The sequence below is a fragment of the Labeo rohita genome, chromosome 6 (genome assembly GCF_022985175.1).
Source record: "Labeo rohita strain BAU-BD-2019 chromosome 6, IGBB_LRoh.1.0, whole genome shotgun sequence".
Classification (NCBI taxonomy): Eukaryota; Metazoa; Chordata; class Actinopteri; order Cypriniformes; family Cyprinidae; genus Labeo; species Labeo rohita.
In genome coordinates, this window is record NC_066874.1 from 27102218 (window position 1) to 27125188 (window position 22971).

A 22971-nucleotide genomic window follows, 5' to 3' on the forward strand; every position below is an offset into this window, starting at 1 on the left:
TTATTGTATTTGATTGTAAAAAATTGACTATTTAATAAAAATATGAATAAAAAGAACAACTTTAATAATAACAACAATAATAATATTATTATTCATTATTACTACTGAAAAAAAAAATAAACTAAAGAAATATAGTTTCAAATATAGTTATATATTTCAACAAATAAATGAGACTGCACATGCTCTGAGACACTAAAAACACTGGTTCATAAACTGCTCATGTGCTAAAGAAGTTCCATGCTTGGTTTTCAATTAATCGTGCAGCCCTACCACAACACCTCACAAAAACAAATTGGTACTAGCTTGTGCAAAACCTGTGTCATGTTACTATGTTGTTACTATATGACTGCTAGGGTGTTTTAGTTTATCTATGTGGTGTTCTGTGTAAAATGAGCTAACCTCCATGTCCCTCTGATATTCAAGACACTCCTTTAGTGCATGTATGTTGTCCAACATCATCTGCCAGGAAGAAAACCACAAGTCCAAAAGCTTAGAAAACAAACAACTTAACATGCCGTATAATTTGAGGTATCACTTATGTCCTTTCATTAGCAAATACCACTAAAACATAGTCAATACACGCACAAACCCGCTCCCTCGCTCGTCGCAGGGATGTGCGTTAATTAACAAATATGCCCCTTGGTCTCCTGCGGTTCTGCCACGAAACAAACAACATCCACCTTGCTCAAACAGAGATAAGGATCTGAGCGAGAATGATCTCAAATAAACGTAAATATTGCATCAGATACGGCTAGTTGCCCTCTTCTAAAGGGGCGCGGATGGGGAAATGAAAAGGGCCGGATTTGCTTTGCATCACAACGGCTAGGCAAATAGAAAGCCCGGAGGCCGAGACAGGAGCCAGGGCTGCTCCCGGGCGCCCCCTTTAACTGCTGCTGACAGAATTTCGTGTGAAATCACAGAGAAATAGACACAGACAGAAGACGTCATACTTACTGTACCTCTATTCAACAAGCTAATGTTGTTTGCTCTTCACACTTGCACACACATTAGATATCCACATGCTCATAATGTGCTAAAACCGACAGGATTTCTTTGTACGTGATTTGTTAGATTGTCGAGTGATGAAAGAACACTACACTAATATGCTGCCAACTCTTCAACCCTGCCTGCCTTAATTTCCTGTTTGTCAAGCTTTGACAAGTACATGTTGTACCACCAACCGTCCGTATAAATGTAAACAAATAATGTCTGATCACTCACATAAACACACTCATACACACACAAATATATTTACTGTATGTCAGCACTAGTGCTGCTCTACCGCAAAGAATAAAACCAGATCTCTTTAATATCTCAGTTGTGTCTCCTAGTTTAAATGAGAAGCAAACAGAGAGATTTGCTTGTGTAAAGATCTAAACACATCTAATTGTGCACAATTTATTCATGCATGTGTTTCAACTTTAATTTTTTGACCTTGCAATATTTAATTAAAGACCCTGACTTTTGAGTGCAACATACACATCTCAAAATCCAATCAACAATCGACAAATTGTCTAAATGGAGCTCAGATGGAGGATCAGAAAGCCCTCGGATTTCATCGAAAACATCTTCATTTGTGTTTCGAAGATGAACGAAGGTCTTTTGGGTTTGGAACAGCATGAGGGGAGTAATTAATGACAGAATTTTCATTTTTGGGTGAACTAACCCTGTAACATCTCAAACTGTCTCAAACTCCAACAATTTCAATATGAACTCCAACGTTTCTCTCAAAATCGAATCTTCTGAGCATTACAGATCACGTTCATTTTACAGGTATGTCAAATAGATTTCTCATTTGCTTCTCTTGCTTTTCTCATTTGAGGAGAAACATCTGAGGCACATAAGATTTCTATTAAAACATTCTGCAAACTCCATTTACTCTCCTGCGCAATTAAAGAGCAACATTTAAGAAACATCTGAGCTTGATGCGCACACGTACCTGTGGTGCGAGTTGCTTGTCATTGTTTTTGGGGGACTTGTGGGCACTGCTTTGCTGTTGCTGTTGGAGAAGGATCTGTCGTGCAACTTGTAAGGCCTGGGTGGAAAAAAAAAACAGAAAAAAAATGTGAGAAAACAAAAGTTCATGAACAACAGTTTCAGTAGTGTTGTGTTTTTGTGTTGGGGACTGACACTCCCTTGAGAGCGGCTCTACTGCTTTTTGACATCAAAGATGTGATCCAAATAATGCCATGTTCTTACAGCTGCCCAAGATGCTGTTTTTTTCCTCTGGGCTTATTTTAAACAAACCCACAGCCTAATTTGGGCACATGCAATGATAATTCACCAAAACAAACAAGAAGGTGAAAATAAGCTGATAGGAAGCCACAAACAGTTAACAAAACATTTTTGTTGAATAGCTTACAGTTACAGGGAACAGAGAGGACACAAGCTGTTGTTTAATCTTTCTGTTTAATCTTTAATGTTCAGAATTGAATAATAGCATAGTGCATACTACTGTATATACACTGTATACTGCATACTACTATCATTTGAAAAAAATTAACAGTTCACATTATGCATTAAACATCTTTAACACGTTTTTATTACAACTAATTTTTATTACATAATACATATAAAATTTGAAATTGCAAATATCAGTTGCCAAAACAAACCAATTTAAAAGAGAGATTTAACAAAAACTTTTTCAGTAAACAATGTACCTGCTAAGGAAAAAAAAAATCAACTAGCTGCTAAATGTATTATTTATAAATAATAAATTAAATATATTATTTTATAGAAGAGAAAATGTAATATAAGTTACCAAAATAAGAGGGGTCATACAAAATGCATGTTATTTTTTATTTAGTACTGACCTGAATAAGATATTTCACATAAAAGATGTTTACATATAGTCCACAAGATAAAATAATAGCTGAATTTATAAAAATGACCATGTTCAAAAGTTTGCATACACTTGATTTTTAATACTATTTTATTACCTGATTTTTTTAGTGATAGCTATTTGTCCTGAACAGTTAAACTGCCTGCTGTTCTTCAGAAAAATTCTTCAGGTCCCACAAATTGTTTTTTCAGCATTTTTGTGCATTTGAACCCTTTCCAACAATGACAAAAAGTATGCATTAAGAGCCAGCGGTGTACATTTTTCTTATTTTGCCCAAATTTGCCTACTTTTTTCATTTAGTACTGCCCTTCAGAAGCTACAGAAGATACTTCTACATGTTTCCCAGAAGACAAAATTAGTTAAATTTCCCCTGATCTTTAAATTCAAAATGTTTTTACCCCCAGCTGTTAATGCATTGTGTTGCCTTCTGAAGTGAGCATGAGTGAGCATTTGAACCTTCGTTTTGAACCTGCATTTGAGTCCCTCATTTGTCTTAATTGTGAAAATATGGAACTTACAATCATACAGTCATTGTTGGAAAGTGTTCAAATACACAAAAATACTGAAAAACCTCAGAATTTCTGGGATCTGACGGATTTTTCTGAAGAACAGTGGGCAGTTTAACTGCTCAGGACAAACAAGGGAATCATGAACAACTTAAAAACAAAAAAACAAAAAAAACAGCTGTGGATCATTCAGGAAACAAGACAGTATTAAGAATCAAGTGTATGTAAACTTTTGAACGGTGTCATTTTTATAAATTCAACTATTATTTTCTCTTGTGAACTATATTTAAATGTCTTTTATGTGAAATTATCTTATTCAGGTCAGTACTAAATAAAAAATAAGCATTTTGTATGATCCCTCTTATTTTGGTAAAATAATTAACATTTTGCAGATTCTGCAAGATGTATGTAAACTTTTGACTTCAAATGTAATCCAAATTTGTGTTAAAACTCTTGAGGTTTAATTAGCTAAGAGTCAAAAAAGAGATTTTAAATTATGGCTGATATTGCTTCTGGTTCATTTATCGCACTGGAAATAGAAATTCATGAAAAGTGCATCGCACTGTGGGACACAGTTCACAGCATGGTATACTGTATTAGATGATCTGCCTATAGTATCTATACCAAATATTTTCATAATACAGTATGTTTTCATTCTGTATATTACAAAAAAAGTAGTATGGTAGTGTGGTATGTGTAAAGCAACCTCTCTCTCTCGCTTTCTTGCTACGTTTATCTGTTTGTCTCATTCCCCCTCCCTCCCCCGTTCATAAAGCAAATAAAAAGTTTATTAGCCTTCAAAATATCTGTCAAAGGACACGGCCCTCTGAGTGGAAAACAAAATACAGTGCAGTCACATGTTTACTGGCTAGACTACTCCCTTCCCCCCCACCATAAATAATCAGACATGCCATCCAGAGCAAACAAAAGCAACAGCGGTGCTGGGAAAAAAAAAAGAAAAAAAAGTTCTCCAGTTGAGCAAAAAAAGGCACCAATACCAAGAAAAGCAAGCAGCGTGTTCCCATAGAACAGCAGGGGCAGACTCACACCTACACCAGAGAACCATCTGAGTAAATAACCCGCTTCATTCTTTCCACCCTCATCACACCAAAAACTCCCACAATTCAACAAACAGTCGCAGGAACATCTAAAACCCTTGGGCTTCTCGGTGGGTGGAGTTCAGACTCCATTATCTGATATTAGTGACTTGTTATTAACAAACTGATGGTATACAGTGTTCGAGAAAGTGTGGGTTTGCACCAAAAGCGATGAATTTTACATCACTTCATGTAAAAACAGAGGAAAAGGAGGTGGTTTTGAGAGATAGGACAGCCCTGTACTAGAGAGTAAAGGGTTACTGTCTGGTTCTGCTCTCGAAGAGCTCAATAAAGAAGCTGTGGAGATGAGAACTGAAGCACTGGGCTAGAGAAGCCAGCTGTTTGTGTTTGTGTGTGTGTGTGTGTGTGTGTGTGTGTGTGTGTGTGTGTGTGTGTGTGTGACCTCCTCATGCACTGGAGTTGTGGGATGACATCATGAGGCAGGAATATAATAACAGGCTACAGTGAGGCCACTTCAGTCCCGTCTGACACTGACCGTCATCATTATGGACAAATACACATTACATATATTCACCACACAGACAAATAAAAAGGTTTGATGTTTGGAGATATGCTGCATCGTTTTTGTTAGTCAGTATTTCTCTCATTTCCCAGTAAAATACAAAAAGCATCTGAAGAACCAGTAAACCTTTACTATAATTTGTTAACATTAGTTACATACATTAGTTAACATAAACTAACAATGTTAGTGTTAATGTTCATACTCTCAACGTTTACTAATACATTATTAAAATCAAAAGTTGTATCTATTATTATTATGTAATGGACCTAAGCTAATACGAACTACCAATAAACAGTCCATATACTATCAAAAAAAATGAACAAGGATTAAAAACTGCTGTAGCAAACGTCTTGATGATAGTTAAAGTTAGTTAATGCATTAACCTTATAGTAAAGTGTTACTGAAGATCTTTAAATCAGATCAATACACTTGTAAAACAGTGTATAGTGAACAATGAATATTATGTCATTTTCAGAGAATACAGCATTTAAGTTTAGGAACCAATTCTCAATGTTAACAAGATGCTTAATTGCATGCATATTACAAGCATATTGGCTGTTTATTAGTACTTATAAAGCACATATTAATGTCTAATTATACATGTTTAATAGCATTATACATTGTACTTATTTTTTGACGTAAGTACATAGTAGTTAAGGCCACCTCATATAAAGTGTGACCATTTATTATTTTAAGGATTTTAACTATAGACACTATTATCCCTGAACACCACAGTATCTAATGAGAATATACAGGAAGTTTCATCAAACCTTTTATTGCTAATTATGTAATGCCTGCTGCTCTGAATATCCCTGTACAGGATCCGAACATCAGGAAAAAGCTGCTGAAGCTCTGATCATTTCAGTTTGACACAATGAATGCAGGCTTTGCAAAGACACTGCTATTGAAGGATGGGGCAGTTAAAACTATATGTGACACATCAAGCACAGAATTCAACACTGTTACTCATTTCTCATGCAAAGTGGGCGTTTTATAAAGAACGCAGCAGCAAAAACAGACTGTATAATTGTAGATTAACTGTAGTAATAGAAAAAGAGTCATAACTACAATATGATAGAAAACACACGCAAACAATGCATAACATACCAGCAGCTCCTCTGCGCTCCAAGTTCTTTGTGATTTAAATTCCAGTAATATCAGGAAAAAAAAACACCTTTACTACCTATCAAAAGTCTTCATCAAATAAATAAATGAGCGATATTTCCATGCTGACCTAAGGCCCGCTAAATATGACGGAGGCTTATTTGAAAGGGACAGTCCCTAAGTCACTCTCTCACCCAAAACCACCAGCGCCGCGCTCTCCCCCTCCCACACTGACCGGCCAGGCGCCCTCACGCAGCAGAAAAATAAATACCCTATTTATAGAAGCCTAATTAAATATGCATGAGAATATGACACTAAAGTCTTCCAGTGCCATGAATGGACTGAAACGCTTCATTCTGGGTGACTGGCAGAAATGTGAGAAAACCAGGTGGATACATCAAGTGAAATTATGCACTCATGTACTTTTTTGTAGTAAAAATTCTTCTGAAAATTCAGTGTGAAAAACATTAAGTTGTCAAAATGCTTGGATTTGTGTCATTTTTGTTATATATATTTATAATTATGTATTTGTACATAAATACATTTTACATATAACACTTATTTGTTTATTTTATTAAATGTTTTCAAGCCATAATGTAAACCAGTGGAAACAAGATTTCAATCTTAGGCCTTTCTCTATGTTTTATCTCTCTTCATCAATTCTTAAAAAAAAAAAAAAAAAATCTCATGCCAAGAAACCATGTGTGTATTTTACTAATTTATGCATTTCCTCTCAGGTGCTCTTTCTCAGCGTTTTGCACAGTCCCATGTGACCAAAGATAAAAAGTGTTGAAATGAGTCAAACTTCTTTTAGATCCTGTAATAGTTTGCTACGGCGCACCCTCTCACTCTCGGGTCTGGCGGTTATGCCAGACAGAACGTAAAACACGCTCCCTCGACCGTGCGATAAAGACGACTGCACGAGCGCATTGACGCTGCACACGCTTTGTTTACACAGAAACTTTTATGACACAAAAATACTCTTGTGTGCACGGTTTGCTTTGAGCCAGTGCTGGAACAAGGATATTTGAGTCAACAGGATGTGATATTGAGACACTCAATGAGGACACAAAGTACAAAGAGCTGCTTTCAGTTGTTAATTGCGTCAGAAAGGCTGTCAACAAACAAACCAGATGATCAATCAGGAGATACGGAGGTCTAAAAAAACCAACATTAGGCTACGCTAACCGCAAGACGGCTTCCTGTCAGAAATGCTTTCAGGAGAACATCTATACCAAATAAGACTTCACAAGTGCGGCTTAATAATAACAAATTTCTCGCTGTTAATGCAGCCGACTAAAAGATACGTCTTCATCGAATACGTCGGTAAAAAAGGCAATTAAGACAAAAGAGCAACGCAGGGATGATTCAAAGACTTTGTCAGGATCAAAACTAATGAGAAGAGAGAGGATGAACTTGGCACCGTTTCCGAGGTGAGCGCGGGCCCCGGGCGAAGGAATTATTTGTTGTTTAACAAGCTAGCGAGCACGGCTGACTGGCGGAGGGTTAGCGTCGCGCTAAAGCGACCCATTGTGAGCTGTCACTGTGATGTTTACAAAGCGCCCGTCCCTACGCACACACATGCACAAACAGCCCCCTTGCGCTCCCCCTTTCCATCTCTTTGCCTGGAATTCATCTTCTTTTGATCTGGCATTCAAAGGTAGCGGGGGTTTGATAGACGCGCTAGGCTAAAAGCAGCTCCAGACACGAGCACGATAAACTGCCAGACGATGACAGGCCAGGCATCTGAAGGCGCGTTTAAAGTGAGGAGAACAACGTGCTGTCTGGGCGCTACAATAGCGAATCAAGAGACGTATTAGGTGGAACTGATCGGATACAAAAACGGTTCAAAGACAGATAATGCTAACAGATGACTGAGCTGCTGAAGGAGCACAAACGTGCCTCGCTATGGGCAACGCTTGATGCTAATCAGCCAAAATACATATTGATGATAGCGGATACGACGGGGGGGAGAAAAAAAAAAAAAACAGAAGAAAACACGTTCATTAAAATCACTTAATGCAAAAGAAAAGGTCAGCGGTGGCTGTCTAGTCCTTTTCATTCTAACGCCGTAACGCCGCTTGAAAGTGACTCATGCGACTCGTCGAGCGCCGGACATCTGATGTCTTCCGAGTCCTTCATTAAAATTCCTCGTTAGGATTATTTGATGCCATGGCTCCGCCGACGCACACACAAACACACGCGATAACCCCTCCAGGTGTTTGTGATTAGAAAGCAACCCTTGAGAACCCAACAAGGCCCCCTGCGTAATCGCTGACAGTGACAACACTATTTTTTCTGGTTGTCGTTCCCTATGCTCACAGCATATTCATCTGTTTACGGGACATTATTAATATCTACACCGGCACTCGTGTACGAGGGCCACATTCCAATGATACAGATTGCGTCTTTATGTGTCACTTGCACGTGTGGATTATGTACAGGCTTTGGGGGTTCCCGCTGTGTAAGCCCGGCTTCACTTGCCACGCAAATCCCAGTATGTGGATTCACTTTACCCTGAAAGAAATGGAAAGGGATAGAGAAAGGTCTTGTATGTCACACACACTGTAGACTAGTTGTCACATGTGGAAGTTGTTGCAAAAAAAGTTTTCTCCATATAGTGGACTTCAATGGGGATCAGCGGGTTGAAGGCCCAAATTGCAGTTTCAATGCAGCTTCAAAGGGCTCTACATGATCCCATCCAAGGAATAAGCATCTTATCTTGCAAAAGACTGGTCATTTTCTAAAAAACAAAATAAATATGTATATACCACAAATGCTTGTTGGAAAAGTCACGTGATGTAGGCGGAAGTACCGACCCACTGTTTACAAAGTGAATGTGTAAAGAAAGTCCTTTACAAAAAAGGTAAAACAACGATGTTGAACAATTTTGAAGTTGGATGAGAAAATGAGATGGAGTTTTTCGCCCTACCCTACCTTTTTGAACTAGAGTACGCAGATGAAGAATTAACCAGGTGTGACCTTTCCAATGTGATTATGTAAAGTCGTAGATGCGCATCGCAGAACTAATGCAAGATGAACATTTGTGGTCAGAAAGTATCCCTACATGGGAAAAAAACATACATATATATCCTGGAACCTTAGTTTATTTTTGACTAAAAAAAAAATCCTGAAATTTTTGAAAAAAAGAAAAACATGAACATCTTTGGATGACATGGGGGTGAGTAAATTATGGGGAAATTCAGGAGTGAACTAATCTTTCAATATCTTGAAAAGAGGCCTTGAAAAGCATCATTTTAAATTGTTTTAGAAATGTGCTTTTAGAAAAAAAAAAGTGCAAAAATGTTACTTTTTTCAGAGAGAGAAATACTCATTTTTTGCAGTGTATATCAATACAATTATACAAAAATGCATACTAAATTGTACAAAAATGTGTTATCTCTAGCAATAGTTAATGTATGCTAGTTTTAAATATCTATGACAAATTGGTTTTACAGTAAAACTAAAACTAAACAAAAACCTCCAAACTTGAAAAAAAAAAAAATAACATGCTTTGCCATATCTGTTGGATAAATCAAATAATAATAATAATAATAATAATAATAATAATAATAATAAAATCCTAAAATAAATAAAGAAATGAAAATTGTTCACATTTATACTGTTATATAAATTGGTTTCATAATTGTATTAGTGTTTAAATTAGGGATGTAACAATATAAAAATTTCATGATCTCGATATAAAGTCTACAATATGATATTTATTGCAATTAAAAAATAATAATAATAAAAAAAAAGACAAATGAAGACTTGGTAAAAAAAAAAAAAAAAAAAAAAAAAAAAAAAAGAACATTTTGTACATTTTAAACAATTCTTCTATCTAATGCACTTTGACAGTTCGAAATTAAGAGCCCCAAGCCATGTTCCTAAGAAAACTTAAAGAAAAAAAGTCAGTAAATTGACCTGCTTCAGTGAAAACAGACTTACAAAAATGTGTCTCACTACAAATCTAGTAAAACACTGTAATCATCTGCCATGAAAATAAAGCATAACTGGTGGTCATTGCATTCCCAAAGGTGTGCTAAATACACAGCACATGCAATAAACAAGTTCACTGCATTCACTGTGAACTGAGTTGTTCTGAGGCACGGAAAACATTGGATCATGAGCTGATTGCCTGAACAAAGTGCTTGTTCTGCTTTAAAACGCGCAGCGAAAACAGACTTGGTGAAGGGATACTGTGCCAAAGTATACTGCCCCAAAACACAACTTTAAAGACCTTTTATGTTAGAATATTTAAAAAATCTACACTTTTTGCCTGGAAGACTTCGTTTCATATCGTCATGTGACCACAATAATTTTTGCTAATGATTTTGATAGTATCATTACATCGCTAATTTAAATGTAGCTGAAACAGGCTTTTTAATGGCAGGTTCCATTGAGACAACTTGCATCACGTAGTGGCAACATGATCTGCTAAATAGAAATGTTGTCAACATGGAATGAAGTTAACGAGTCAATGTCGTATCTTTCCTACACAGGTTTATACAAAATCACCAAAAATGCAGAAAAGATCATCATATTTCATCTTGGCCTGGCAATACCAACAGAAAATTACATTTAAAACCATATTGCATGAGTGAGGCAGAAACAGACTTTCTAAGACAGTTTCACTGCCTTAAAGCTGTTAACTGATAAAAAGTGCCTGCTAATCCCAGAGATTAGCAAAATAAGAAATACCTCAAAAGAAAAATGACCTGTTAAATGCTGGTGAGCAGGGGAAAAAATACAGTGTAGTCCAGTGAAATGAAAAATTTGATGAGACAGTAAATGCAGGACAGATGTAAGGACAATAGCTGGTGTTAACCTCTGAGGGTCTGGTTTTGTGTGTATCTGCAGGGAGGCCTGACTATGAGAAATGAGACGGTACTTATTTGTATAGGGTCTTCTATAACAGCTCCTCTATCTGTCTTGCCCTCGCCGTGGCAGGAAAGACCTTGAATGTGAAATGGCTCAGATTAATCTAGCCTTTAATTGGCGGGAGATGTGCGTACAGGTGAAACTGTATCCCAGCGGCCATTGTGAAGTAAAAAGGGCTGTTTACACAGCGTTAAGAGGTCTGGAGACCGGGGGGTCCTCAGACATGACCCAGAGAAAAGACTGCTAATAGGTTAGTGCGTAGCACTGTAGTGGACTGAACACATCTTCTTGTTCTCCACAGAGCTGGAGGGCTTTTTCTTAAATGTCACAGTTATTAGATTGCCTTTTTGACAGGATGGTCCTAAGGGCTTCCTGGGAAGGTTTAAAAGTTGTCAAGGTTTTATGAGAAAGTTTAAGGGGAAATACTTCGGACTACACCACTCCTGCTTTTCTCGATCGCTTATTTTTATTCGGTCCTAATTCATCTCTGTCTCCTTCTAGATCAAAATTCTAAAGTAGACGGTGAGATTGATCCTTAAAGAAACAGTACAACAAAAATAAATAAATAAATAAAATAGGCTGTTTTCTATTCTAAAACATTTTAAATTGTAATTTATTTCTGTGATGCAAAGCTGAATTTTCAGCAGCCATTATTCCAGTCTTCAGTGTAACATGATCCTTCAGAAATCATTATAATGTACTGATTTGCTGAGACATTTCTTATTATTATCAAGTTTTTAGAGGCAGCATAAATGCTGTGCAATAACTGGCACTAAACTACGCATATATTAACATCTGAAAATGGAAATACAAGCTAAAATGCCACTGACAAAACACAATGTGAATCTTTAATTACACATTGCAGTGCACTATTCCTTTAATTCCTTACTAAAAATACATTAAAAAGCTAACAGTGTTAGTGAACTCCATTCACTGTCAGTGTCACCTCATTAAAATTCATACGATTCAGGAATGCTCCTTCTCTGGCATGAGAATGTAAGTAGTGATGATCAGGACTGTTTATATTAATTGAGTTTCTCTTTCTCCTGCTAATTCTGCCTTCTTTTGTTCGTTTTCTAGATTGGACATTTATCTGCAATGCAAAAGAGGGCCGGTCAGCTTCCTGTTAAGTATCTAATTGATGTAATTTCCAAAAAGCCTCTTCACATGGAAAACAGGCGCTCGTAGAATCACGGCCTCTTGGAAACACGCTTGCTGTTTAGATTTCTAAACTAATTCATGTAGAATACATAAATAAATCAATGTTATATACCCACTTCAAACCATTACTACTCCCTCCCATGGCTGCACTTTTCTACCAATCTATTAATATTAATGACAACACTAAACATTTCAAATTGCCGTGCTCAAACCACGTAAGACTCGGTGAATGATTGCAGTAGATAAGCATTGTCTTCAAATTTAAGCAAAAAAAGCTGTTGCAATCAGTTGACTGGTAACGTTTGGAGTTGACAAACGTTTCGTTTGGCAAGTATAATGAAAAGCGAGCGAGAGGGTGCATGATGGTATGAAGGGTGAGTGTTTGCATGTGTGTGTTTGTGCATTTGTTTCCATGTGGATGGCGGGAGGTGGGGGTGCATGGCTGTTGATGGATGGATGAGAGCAATGGAGAGAAAAAAAAAAGAGAGATGATGATGAAGGGGGTATAGGGAGAGTAAACAGGGCGCTGTGTGGAGCCTGGTACGGATGTGTGACCCCGGGCCTGGGGGTCGTCTTAGCTATGCGGCTCTGACAGCCTCAGTTTGCAGTTTGTTTGGATTCCGAAGCTCCGCCTCAGGAGCAGCTTAACAACAGATGGCAAGAGAGGGGCTCCATTCATAGAGCCGGACATACGGAGACATACACAAACACACACAAGGTGATGTATGCGGAGATTTGTGTGTGAATGCCGGCTTGTTTTCTCCATGGCTTTAATGAAGACACATATACAAAAGCAGGGATGTCCAAAATGACATATTTTCATAATAGACTAGGTGATGGGGTTTTTGAACTGGGGTTTTCGAGAAAATGCCCAGATGACTGCAAAGGGCTGCTAGGGTCAAAACATAACAAAATAAAATAAAATAAAATAAAATAAAATAAAATAAAACAATAAAAGTAAAATAAAATAAAATAAAATAAAAAAGTAAAATGAAATAAAGTAAAATAAATACAGTAAAATTCAATAAAGTAAAATAAAAAATAAAATAAAATAAATAAAATTAAAATGGAATAAAGTAAAATAAAAAGCAATGAAATAAAGCACAGTAAAAAAAAAAGTTAAATAAAATAAAGTAAAATAAAATACAACTAAATAAAAAAGTAAAATAAAATAAAAAGTAAAATGATATAGAAGAAAGTGCAATAAAACAATGAAAAAAAAATAAAAAATTTAAAACAGGAGAAATCAAAATGTAAAAACAGAGAATATTAAAAGTAAAATAGGGTAGCGACATTTTAGGTTTTATAGAAATAGACATTAAAAAAATGTATATTTCATTAACTGTATATGATGATTATATTACTTTGCTTTTTATCAATACAATAAACTGAAAACTACAATAATAATAATAATAATAATAATAATAAAAATAATAATAAATATAACAAATAATAATAAAAAGTGGCAAAAAGTACAGAACACTATAATGGTACCACACAACACTAAACTAATGGAATAAACATTAACTACATAATAAAATTAATAACAAAAATAAATCAAAGTACCATCAAATGTAAAGTCTCATGCAGGGAATTGTGGGAATAACAGCTTCTGGTTTTCAGTCTACATTATAAGAGGACAGTTTATTTTTACTTCTAAAAACTGTACATTTACCAGTATTTTGCTGTAAATTGCTTAAATTTCCCATTAAATCTATTATCGATCGTATACAGTAAGGGAACTTGCTGTTAACCAATTCACAGTTTTTTACCATTGCATTTGTACCAATAAAATTCTAAACAATTATATAGATAACATGAAAAAAAAAAAAAAGAAAGAAAGACTACTATCAGTCAATAACTGATATGCTACCACATATTGCATTCCTAATATTAAAGCTGAAACCTCACTAACCAATGACCTCACTAACCAATTAGTTGGTTACTGGGTGACTATTTGACCATCTTGATTTGTCCATAACCCACAAAAGCACAAGCGCGCACTGAAACAGTCGCATACACACACACGCTCCCTATCATTTCATTTCAATTCCCCTCGTCATTTACTACACACCTCAATCCAGCCCCCGACGCCAGATTCCGTCTATCAAGACAGTTATTGAATTACGATTGTGTTTATTGCCCCTTTAGTGTGATGTAAACGCATAAACATCCTTCTAGCATACAAGAAAAGCCATCTGCAAAATATTGTCTCCCCGTCTCCAAGCTCTCTTCCACGTCAATTATGCCTTTAGACTTCACAGGCTCATGGTGATGGAGTGGCCGTAAAACCCACTCACATTAATACTCCATTGTGCATCTGCTGCTAACGGTAATTAAAGAACTAAATGACTCATAAGAATAGACGAATTAACCACAAGTAGAAAAAAAATGAGAAAGAAATGAGAGGCGTGGGGAACCTGCCACATAGAAATATGTGCCGTTAAGAGTGCAGTACGGTACTAGAGTAATCAGCTTTATTGGCTGAAAGCAAGAAATGATGATGCCACCGTCTTAGTGAGGAGGTGTCTGTGTGGCACTGCCACCACTGACTGAGACATAAAGGCAGGGCAGGAAACGATGGGTAGGACAGGAAATGATATAAGTCAGATTCCAACACACAGAGCCTGCACAAGCACTGCAGCTCAGTGGCTCATTTCATTTGGTATGAATGGGAAAGAAAACTTCCAGAAACAGTAGAAGATGGAACAACAGATTGAATAGAGCTTGGTCTTCTAATTACCATTTCCAGTTTCTTTTTCACTACATATTAATATATTTAAAATAAAACAAAGCAAAATAAAATAAAATAAAATAAAAATATAGAAAAGTTTACATTTAACATTTTTAAAGATTAACTTTGAAAGATGACAAAGGTCTAAATGTAAAAACAGGAGAAATAAATATTTAAAAACAGAGAATATTAACATGCACAATTAAATATCTCACTATAAAAAAATACTCACACAAAAAACCCTGTGGAAAAAAATTCAACTGTGGTTGCCAGAACTTACAGGACTGTTATTTTTTTTTTAATTATATATTTTATTGATATAATAATAATAATATTACACATTACTCTGTTTTCTATGGAAGCCTGTTAATGAATAAAAATTTAAAAAAAAAAAGGTTATTGTGACTTTTTATCTCACGATTTTGACTTTTTGAAGTCAGAATTGCAAGATATAGACTCACAGTTCTGAGAAATAAGTCAATTGCGGAATATAAACTCAAAAAATACAAACATTTTTTGTATCTCACAATTCTGAGAAAAAAAAAAGCCAGGTCTGCGAGTTTGTATCACGCAATTCTGAGAAAAGAAAAATCTGAATTGCGATATGTAACCTCGCAATTGCGAGAAAAAAAGTCATAATCGTGAGAAAAAAACTGCAATTAACTTTTTTACATTTTTTATTTAGTGGTGGAAGCTTCCATAGTTTTTCATCTGTATAACATACTGATAATATTTGTAAAAACCTGATTAAAAAAAAAAAAAAAAAAAAAAAAAAAATCACAGAGATCTAGTAACATAATTAAGGGGAGAATAACTTAAAAATTCTAGATAAAATTCTAGATTAAAATTAATTAATGTATTTCTTTGTTTTAACACCTAACATTTCAAAGTGTGTGAATCCTAAGGATTGCAAGGGGATGCTGGGAAGCACTGTTATTTTATTATTTATTTTATTATCATTAGGATACTAGTTTTTAAATGTAATATTTTAAATGAGTTTGAGTTTACACTTTTCAAATTCATTGTAGTTTTGGTTTAATTATTAGTACGTTTGTTGTATGTTAATTATTATTATTATTTTTTTTTAAACTTTTAATTATTTTAGTGCATCAAGTTAAAATAAATGAAAATAGGAAATGTTGAATTTTTTTTTTTTTTTTTTTTTTTTAAGTTTTAACAACCCTGCTGGGAAGGCTCAGAAGAGTGATGTGAGGGAACTTGAGAAGCAGCCTGAGGTTACATTTCTATCGCAAACAAACACATACACAATGCCATCTGACTTCACTTTTCTCCTTGAGGATGTAATGCTCAGGTAAACCTGCCACTGCTTTCTCTGGTAATCCATTTGTCAACATTGAAAACGGTCAGAACATGCCAACAGCTCTGGGGATTGAGAGAGAATGTGGAATATAGGAACTTATTCTTTTCTGTTATTGCATTTATGCTCAAGATGTTGCATCAGATTGTATGGTGAGAGACGAAAAACAAGGGGGTGCGAGAGGTGCTTGCAAACATAGCGATGGCTGACTCAAATTAGTATTACATTTTCAAACCTTGATTTTTGTCATGATTTCGAATCAAAATGGGTTTGGGGTTTTATATCAAGGACGGTCTTTCTCATTGTTATTACAGTAGCAAGTCAAAGCGAAAGCCGTGGGTTGCTGTTAGAAAAAGCTGCAAATCTCTCTAATAAAGGGATTCTGCAAGCAAACGCATTGACTGATTTGAGGTAAAATAAGCATTGTTCACAAGAATGGACACGAACATGGACTAGTTGGCCAGATTTCAAACCAAGTGCACAGGAAGTCAAACAACAACAAATTCAAATTGGAATCAAATCCTATTGTGAATGACTGGCTGTTATTCAAACAAATATTTATCTTTATAGTCTTTCATGAAAATGTAGCAAATCACTTTCCCTTTCAGCTATTGTCAATTAAAATTTTACAGATCACTTTTCATAATCCAGTTAATTTCCAGTGAACCAAAAGTTGATGCACAATTCCAAGCAAACATTCAAATAAGAAATTAAAATAACCAATGTCCTACTAAAATGAATCAAAGGGTTCACTTTAGATCATTTCCCACTGGATGTCCAACTTAGAATCAAGTACAAACACCTAAGAGCACGGTTCACATGACTTATCTGTCCAAAAGGCCGATTTCTGTAACGGACAAAGATACACACAGGCATGGTAATTCACAAGGCCCTCTGCGAAATCTCTGTGGTATCGTTTTCATAGACTCATCTCACCTGAAGACAGCTTTATCAATGTGTGTGTGTGTTGCTCTTGGTTGAAGAAGACACAAAGGGTCAGCTCCTGGTGTCATTAGGCAGTGAGCCCGGAGAGAAAGCTCTTGATATATCACAGTGCGATTGGCCACGGTCTGGGATTGAGTTGCTGAGAGAGAGAGCAGCTTCATGGGAATTACAGACTCGGCTCAAGTCATTCCAACTTGGGTAATGTTATCCCAGAGAGAGAGAGAGGGAGAGAAGGGAGGGAAAAGAATGAGATTGCTTTTGTCATAAAAAAAGAGATGCTGAAGGCATCCACTGCATTGGGACGGACTGCCGAATTGTCTAAAAAACCTAAGAAATTACAATAAAAAGAGACATTTCTCAGATGAAAAGGAAAAACATTTTTTGTGGTATTCAGGAAGATTTTTTCGAGAGAGTACTAAAGGGATAGTTCACCAAAAAATGAAATTCTGTCATTAATTACTCACTGAGAGCTTTCTGACACTGCATTGACAGTATAGACAGTTTTATCAATGTCCTTAATACCTTTCTGGGCCTTGTATTTGCTAGTACCATTGCTGTCTATACAGGGTCAGAAAGTTCTCGGATTTCATCAAAAATATCTTTATTTGTGTTCTGAAGATGAACAAAGGTCTTACAGGTTTGGAACGACATGAGGGTCAGTAATTAATTACAAAATTGTCATTTCTGGCTGAACCATCCCTTTAATGGTGTACAGTGTAATGTTTTATTCTCAGGTGTTTCTCAAAAAATTTCTCAGAACAGATGCAAATGAGACAGTTGTTGACACAGTAAACACTAAATTATGTATTTCACATGAATATGCACAGCTAAGACAATTGTCTCTTGAAATTTGATGAGTAATATTTATATTTCATTTACACCGTTCAAAGGTTTGGGGTCGGTAAGATTTTTAATACATTTTTAATAGACTATAATACATATAATAATAATAAAACAATTATACACTTTTGTACGTAATTTAGTTCTTTGATGGCAAAGCTGAATTTTCAGCAGTCATCACTCTTTAGTAAGACTTTAGTGTCACAAGATCCTTAAGAAATCATTCAAATATGCTGATTCGCTGCACAAGAAGGGTCATTGTAAATGAGGTCATTTTTATAAATTCAACTATTAATTTCTCTGTAAACATCATATTATTATTCAGGTCAGTGCTAAATAAAAAAAAAATAACATGCAATTTGTATTAACCCCCCTTTTATTTTGGTAAAATAAACTTTTGACTTCAACTGTACATATGACTTACTGAGGCCAGGCTTTTGAACAATAGTGTACATTAAAATCTTTTACAACTAATTCAGGCTATAGTATCTAGAAAATCAAAGCACAGTTTGAGACAATGTTGAGATCTTCCGAAACTACAGAGGAGCCACGCCTGAAAAGTCAGTTAATGCATCTGAGCAACAGATTATTCCCATCATTGACTTTTTCAATCATTCTGCATGTTTTCAATGTCATTACTGGAAGTGTCTCATAATGCTTATGTGAGTAAACATTGAAAAAAGCTTGTCAGCATCAGGTCAACATCAAAACTCCCTCTGCACTCACACCTTTGAAGATGAAGACGAGTTATGTAGCGGACTGAAAGCGTTACAACAGACGTGTGATAAAAATATGAAACTGTCAGATCAAGACAGAAATTTGTGCCACCCCTCTGAGGACTTGAAGTAACGTTTGTGGTTTGATTGTGTGTGATTAAGACCGAGCTGAGCACCCTCATTTGGTCTACATGCTCGCTCAGCTTACAGATCTCCCTCGACCTTTAAACAGCCAACATTCACTTGAATCAGTTTGGTAAACCCAATTTAAAACTTAAACGACAGAGAAGCCCCTAAACAACAAGCTCGGCAGGAACCAAGGGCACATGGGCTATATAGTGAAGTGACAGACTGCTGTTCAACTCCATTAGCTGCTATGTGAGAGAGGAAGCCTCGCAGAAGCACACGACCTGTGAAGAATCCGAGATGTCTTTAAATCCAGGGGACGGGATTGCCGCATTAATTCTGAGAGGACTGTAATCTCTCAGGCAAATCAAATTACACTCATTAACTGAGCAAGAAAACTGCCTATGTAATAAGTGAGTATTAAAAAAAGTATTTATTACCAATAATCACCCATTTAATATGGAGCAAAGCCCACAACGAGTTTAATTTTTTGCTGATTAGGTGCAAAAATGAGAACCCGGAAAGGGCGCAAGCACACACGGGCTGCTCACGAAGGGACGCGCGTACGCGGTCAGGCAGAGTATCTGGCAAGCCAACACGGTGATTAAGGTTAAAGAATAGGGGCTATTTAAGCTTTAAGGTCTTTGTGCGGGCAAGCGTAGCGCAGCTAAAATGCCGCCAACACGCCGCTGTCTCGTTAACGCGGCATAAAAGTGACTCTCTTCCTTTAATGGTCGCCGGCATCCAGGGCTAATTTCCTTCAAAATAAAACCTCTTTAATTACATCAGAAATGTTAATGGAAAAATATATCAAAAGAGAGATAAATACGATTCAGGCGCATAAAATCAATTAATGCGAGAGGTCAGCGTCTCATTCATTTGTGAGATTAACATAATTACCTATTTTTCTGCTCCTCATTTACTGCTTGATTCATTCGGGACGCACCACTGTCCCTCGATCCCCATGGAACAAACACAGGGACTGTTGGCCTAAATTAAATATCTCCATCTATACACAATGTCCATGTTATAGCCACAGGCGCCAATTAATTGACTTTATTACGGCGAGCTCTTATATTGTGCATCATTTCGGTGGTGGTGAAAAGCACGGTGTGGTTTCATTGCTGGTGTGAAATATGAAGTTCTCTGGGTTTTCGGCTCAACAAAAGGTGTGTGTTCGTTAACAGACGAGAGAAGGTCTTTAAGAAAGTGAGACGATTCAATGAAACAATGAAAGAAGCAGGTGATGTAAAAATATGTTGAACATTTGTAAAAATATATATTTTTTTTTTGAACATTTGTTCACAAATGTTCAACACACCTTTTGTTGAACATTTGTGAAAAGTTGAACATAAAATAAAATGTTTAAAATCTGTGGCTTAATGTTAAGTGAGCTACAGTGGTGCTCATGCAGACAATACACATTCAAATTTGCCTTACATCATTCCATCCTATATATTTATTAATGGGTTCTTTTAGTCCTCAAATCGAATTGCTATATTCTATTGATATCAGAACTCCAACTCTTTCACTGTTTGTATTACTCCGTTTGCGGTATTTCTCACAGCGAGTGTCATGGCAGATGCCCAAATCCACTATATAAATAAAAAATAATAGTGTTTGTGTCACGGAATGTAGTTTTAAGAGTTTTTTTTAAGTGAGAATGCACTTGTTTAGACTTAAAATATGCAGTTTGTTAATAGAGATCAAACCTATTTGAAAATTTTCAATGTTTTGAATGTCTGAAAACATTGAAAAACTTCAATGTTTTCAGAGATGTTTCGGAGCTCCAGGGTGTCTGTGGACGTTCAGCGCTCATGAACCCACCGAGAGCGGCCTTACCTCTGCCAGATTTTCTGGAATTTGCCGCTGGCTCTGATGTCTCTATAGTGGTTTAACATAAAATACAATTCATTCTGGGTAAATCTAATGGGCTGTGTTTGGTCTCATCAATCTATTATTTGTTCCAGAGCAAACTGGCTCAGAGTTTTGGCTCAGGGCAAAATCTCATCACTTTACATTTATATGTAAAATGAATGCTGTATATCGGAAATCACCCTTAACAAATGAAACGATAGTACGACACAGATATCGCTTTCCTCAGCGGACATTCAAACTAATGTTTTATTGTGAATGAGACTGAGCTGAAGAATGAATGCTGTATCAGATGCAGGTAATTACAGTATCGTTCAATCCATTCCTCTCTCATAATACTCTACATAATACAGTGAGCTTTTAATACAGTAATACAATAAGCTTTCAATAAAGCAACGCAACGTTCCTTCATTACTAGCTCTAAAATGATGTTTCCGAATTAGTAACAAAGGCTTGGGCTCAGCTGTTAAACTGTCAACTTGAGATTTGAATCCATGGCATAAGGAAATATCACACTAAAGATTTTTTTTAAAGAGACTCCGTTGTTGCTTCTTAGGTATTTACACACTCATGCCATCTAACTGTTCTCAGCATGTATATCAGCACGTTGTGATTACCTACGGCACTCGGCCATATCGCACGGTTATATCAACAATAAAAAGACTAACAATTTGTTGTCTCTAGAACAGTAAAATCTGGTACAACTATGAATACAAGAGTGACATTGTAAATTGTTTGCAGTGTAAAATAGTTTTTCTTCCAATAATGGTAAATAATTGCATGAGGCTAGACAGTGTAAAGGTGTTGGAAGATTGACAAGCGTTTTAACGTGTTTAACACATGATGGCTACTTCAGTGAGACCCAATGCTTAGTGTCACATAAACACTTTATAAACATTGGGCTGTAAGGATAATTATTTTGATTGCGGGATCTTGTGTGCCTCCTAACTTCAACATCTGTTTGAAATATGTGGTGTCGTATGTGTGTGTTTCTGGCTTCACTAAGATGGCTAAAAACAGATGACACACTCTGTGGAAACTCACTTTCCTCCCGCAGTTTATAGATTGCCTCAGCTGAAATGCTTAGGAGGGGCCATATACTGAGGTGTGCTTAAGAGCTGAGGATTGTGGGATACCCGGAGGCCTTCATTTACTCACATTTTACTGTGTTGTTTAAGTCCTGAACTAAACTTCAAAAGAGCGAAGTGCAAAGTGTTCCTCAACGATACAAAGGTTCAGCCTACAACTCATAGTCTGGAGCTTACTTTCTTTCCTCTACAGAATGAAACAACAATTTTATGGACAGAAACAATAGAGAGACATTTTATCTTCTTTTGTGTTCCACAGAATAAAGTCAGTCATACAGGTCTGAAATGACATGAAGGCAAGTGAATGACCAAATTTCAATTTTTTTTGGTGAGCATCGATGTGAACTATAAAGACGGAGAGCAAAAGAAGAAAAGAGATGATATTTCCCTTGGACATCATTTTCAATTCCAGCCTCCTTGTCCAGAACTTTTCCCTTTGACTTCTCTCTCGTCTCAAGAGTGTCTGTCTATCTCCCCAATGGCCTATAAATAACCTCAATCATTCCACATGTCCGCTTTGATTTTATTAAGAAGATAAAGAACTAATTTATTGTACACAGTTTCATTTTTTTTGGCAAATCCTAACATGGCTTTATCAGCAGCTGATTAATGAGAGAGAAACCAGCAAAAGAGCATTTGATTAACACTAACTAAAGTAGTGCTATCAAGATTAAGACCCATCAACAAGACCACCTTGAGGAAGTCTGTCTTTAGATTAAATTCCTTATATTATTGAGACCACGTAGTTCATCCAAAAATAAAGTCAGAAGAATTTGTTGAATAAAGTCGTTATTTTTGTTTTCTTTACGCAGAAGTAGTATTCTCGTAGCTTCATAAAATCAAGATTGAAGCACTGATGTCACATGGACTATTTTAATGATGTCCTTACCACCTTTCTGGGCCTTAAATGTGGTGGTTGCATTGCAGTCTATGCAGGGTCAGAAAGCGCTCGGATTTTATCAAAAAATATCTTCATTTGTGCTCTGAAGATGAAAAACCTAAGTGTAAGTAAATAATTGACAATTCTCATGATTGGGTGAACTGTTCCTTTAACAGAGCGACACTCCAAATATCACTGGAGTGAAATCCACACATTCACACATCTCTCCCTTGATATAACCCACTTCCTGAGGGGGCCAGGGCACATTCAAACATGTGTTGCCCCCACGGTGGCCTGCTGTGGAGGAGTAGAGCGAGCTACTCCATCAGTATTTA

General features: G+C 36.2%; 2 protein-coding genes across 10 annotated transcripts in view; both read right to left on the bottom strand.

Moving 5' to 3' along the window:
* Positions 1–22971, bottom strand: part of frmd4ba (FERM domain containing 4Ba) — a 322166-nt gene that overhangs the window by 250257 nt on the left and 48938 nt on the right. The window lies entirely within an intron of this gene.
* Positions 1–22971, bottom strand: part of foxp1b (forkhead box P1b) — a 207743-nt gene that overhangs the window by 69613 nt on the left and 115159 nt on the right. For 8 of the 9 annotated variants that reach the window (XM_051113080.1, XM_051113084.1, XM_051113081.1 and 5 more), the window contains one exon: positions 1940–2035. In XM_051113080.1, the coding sequence (XP_050969037.1) occupies positions 1940–2035 (96 nt within the window). Of the gene's footprint in view, positions 1–1939; positions 2036–6075; positions 6237–22971 lie in introns of those variants that run through there. The other variant, XM_051113086.1, reaches the window with a different exon arrangement.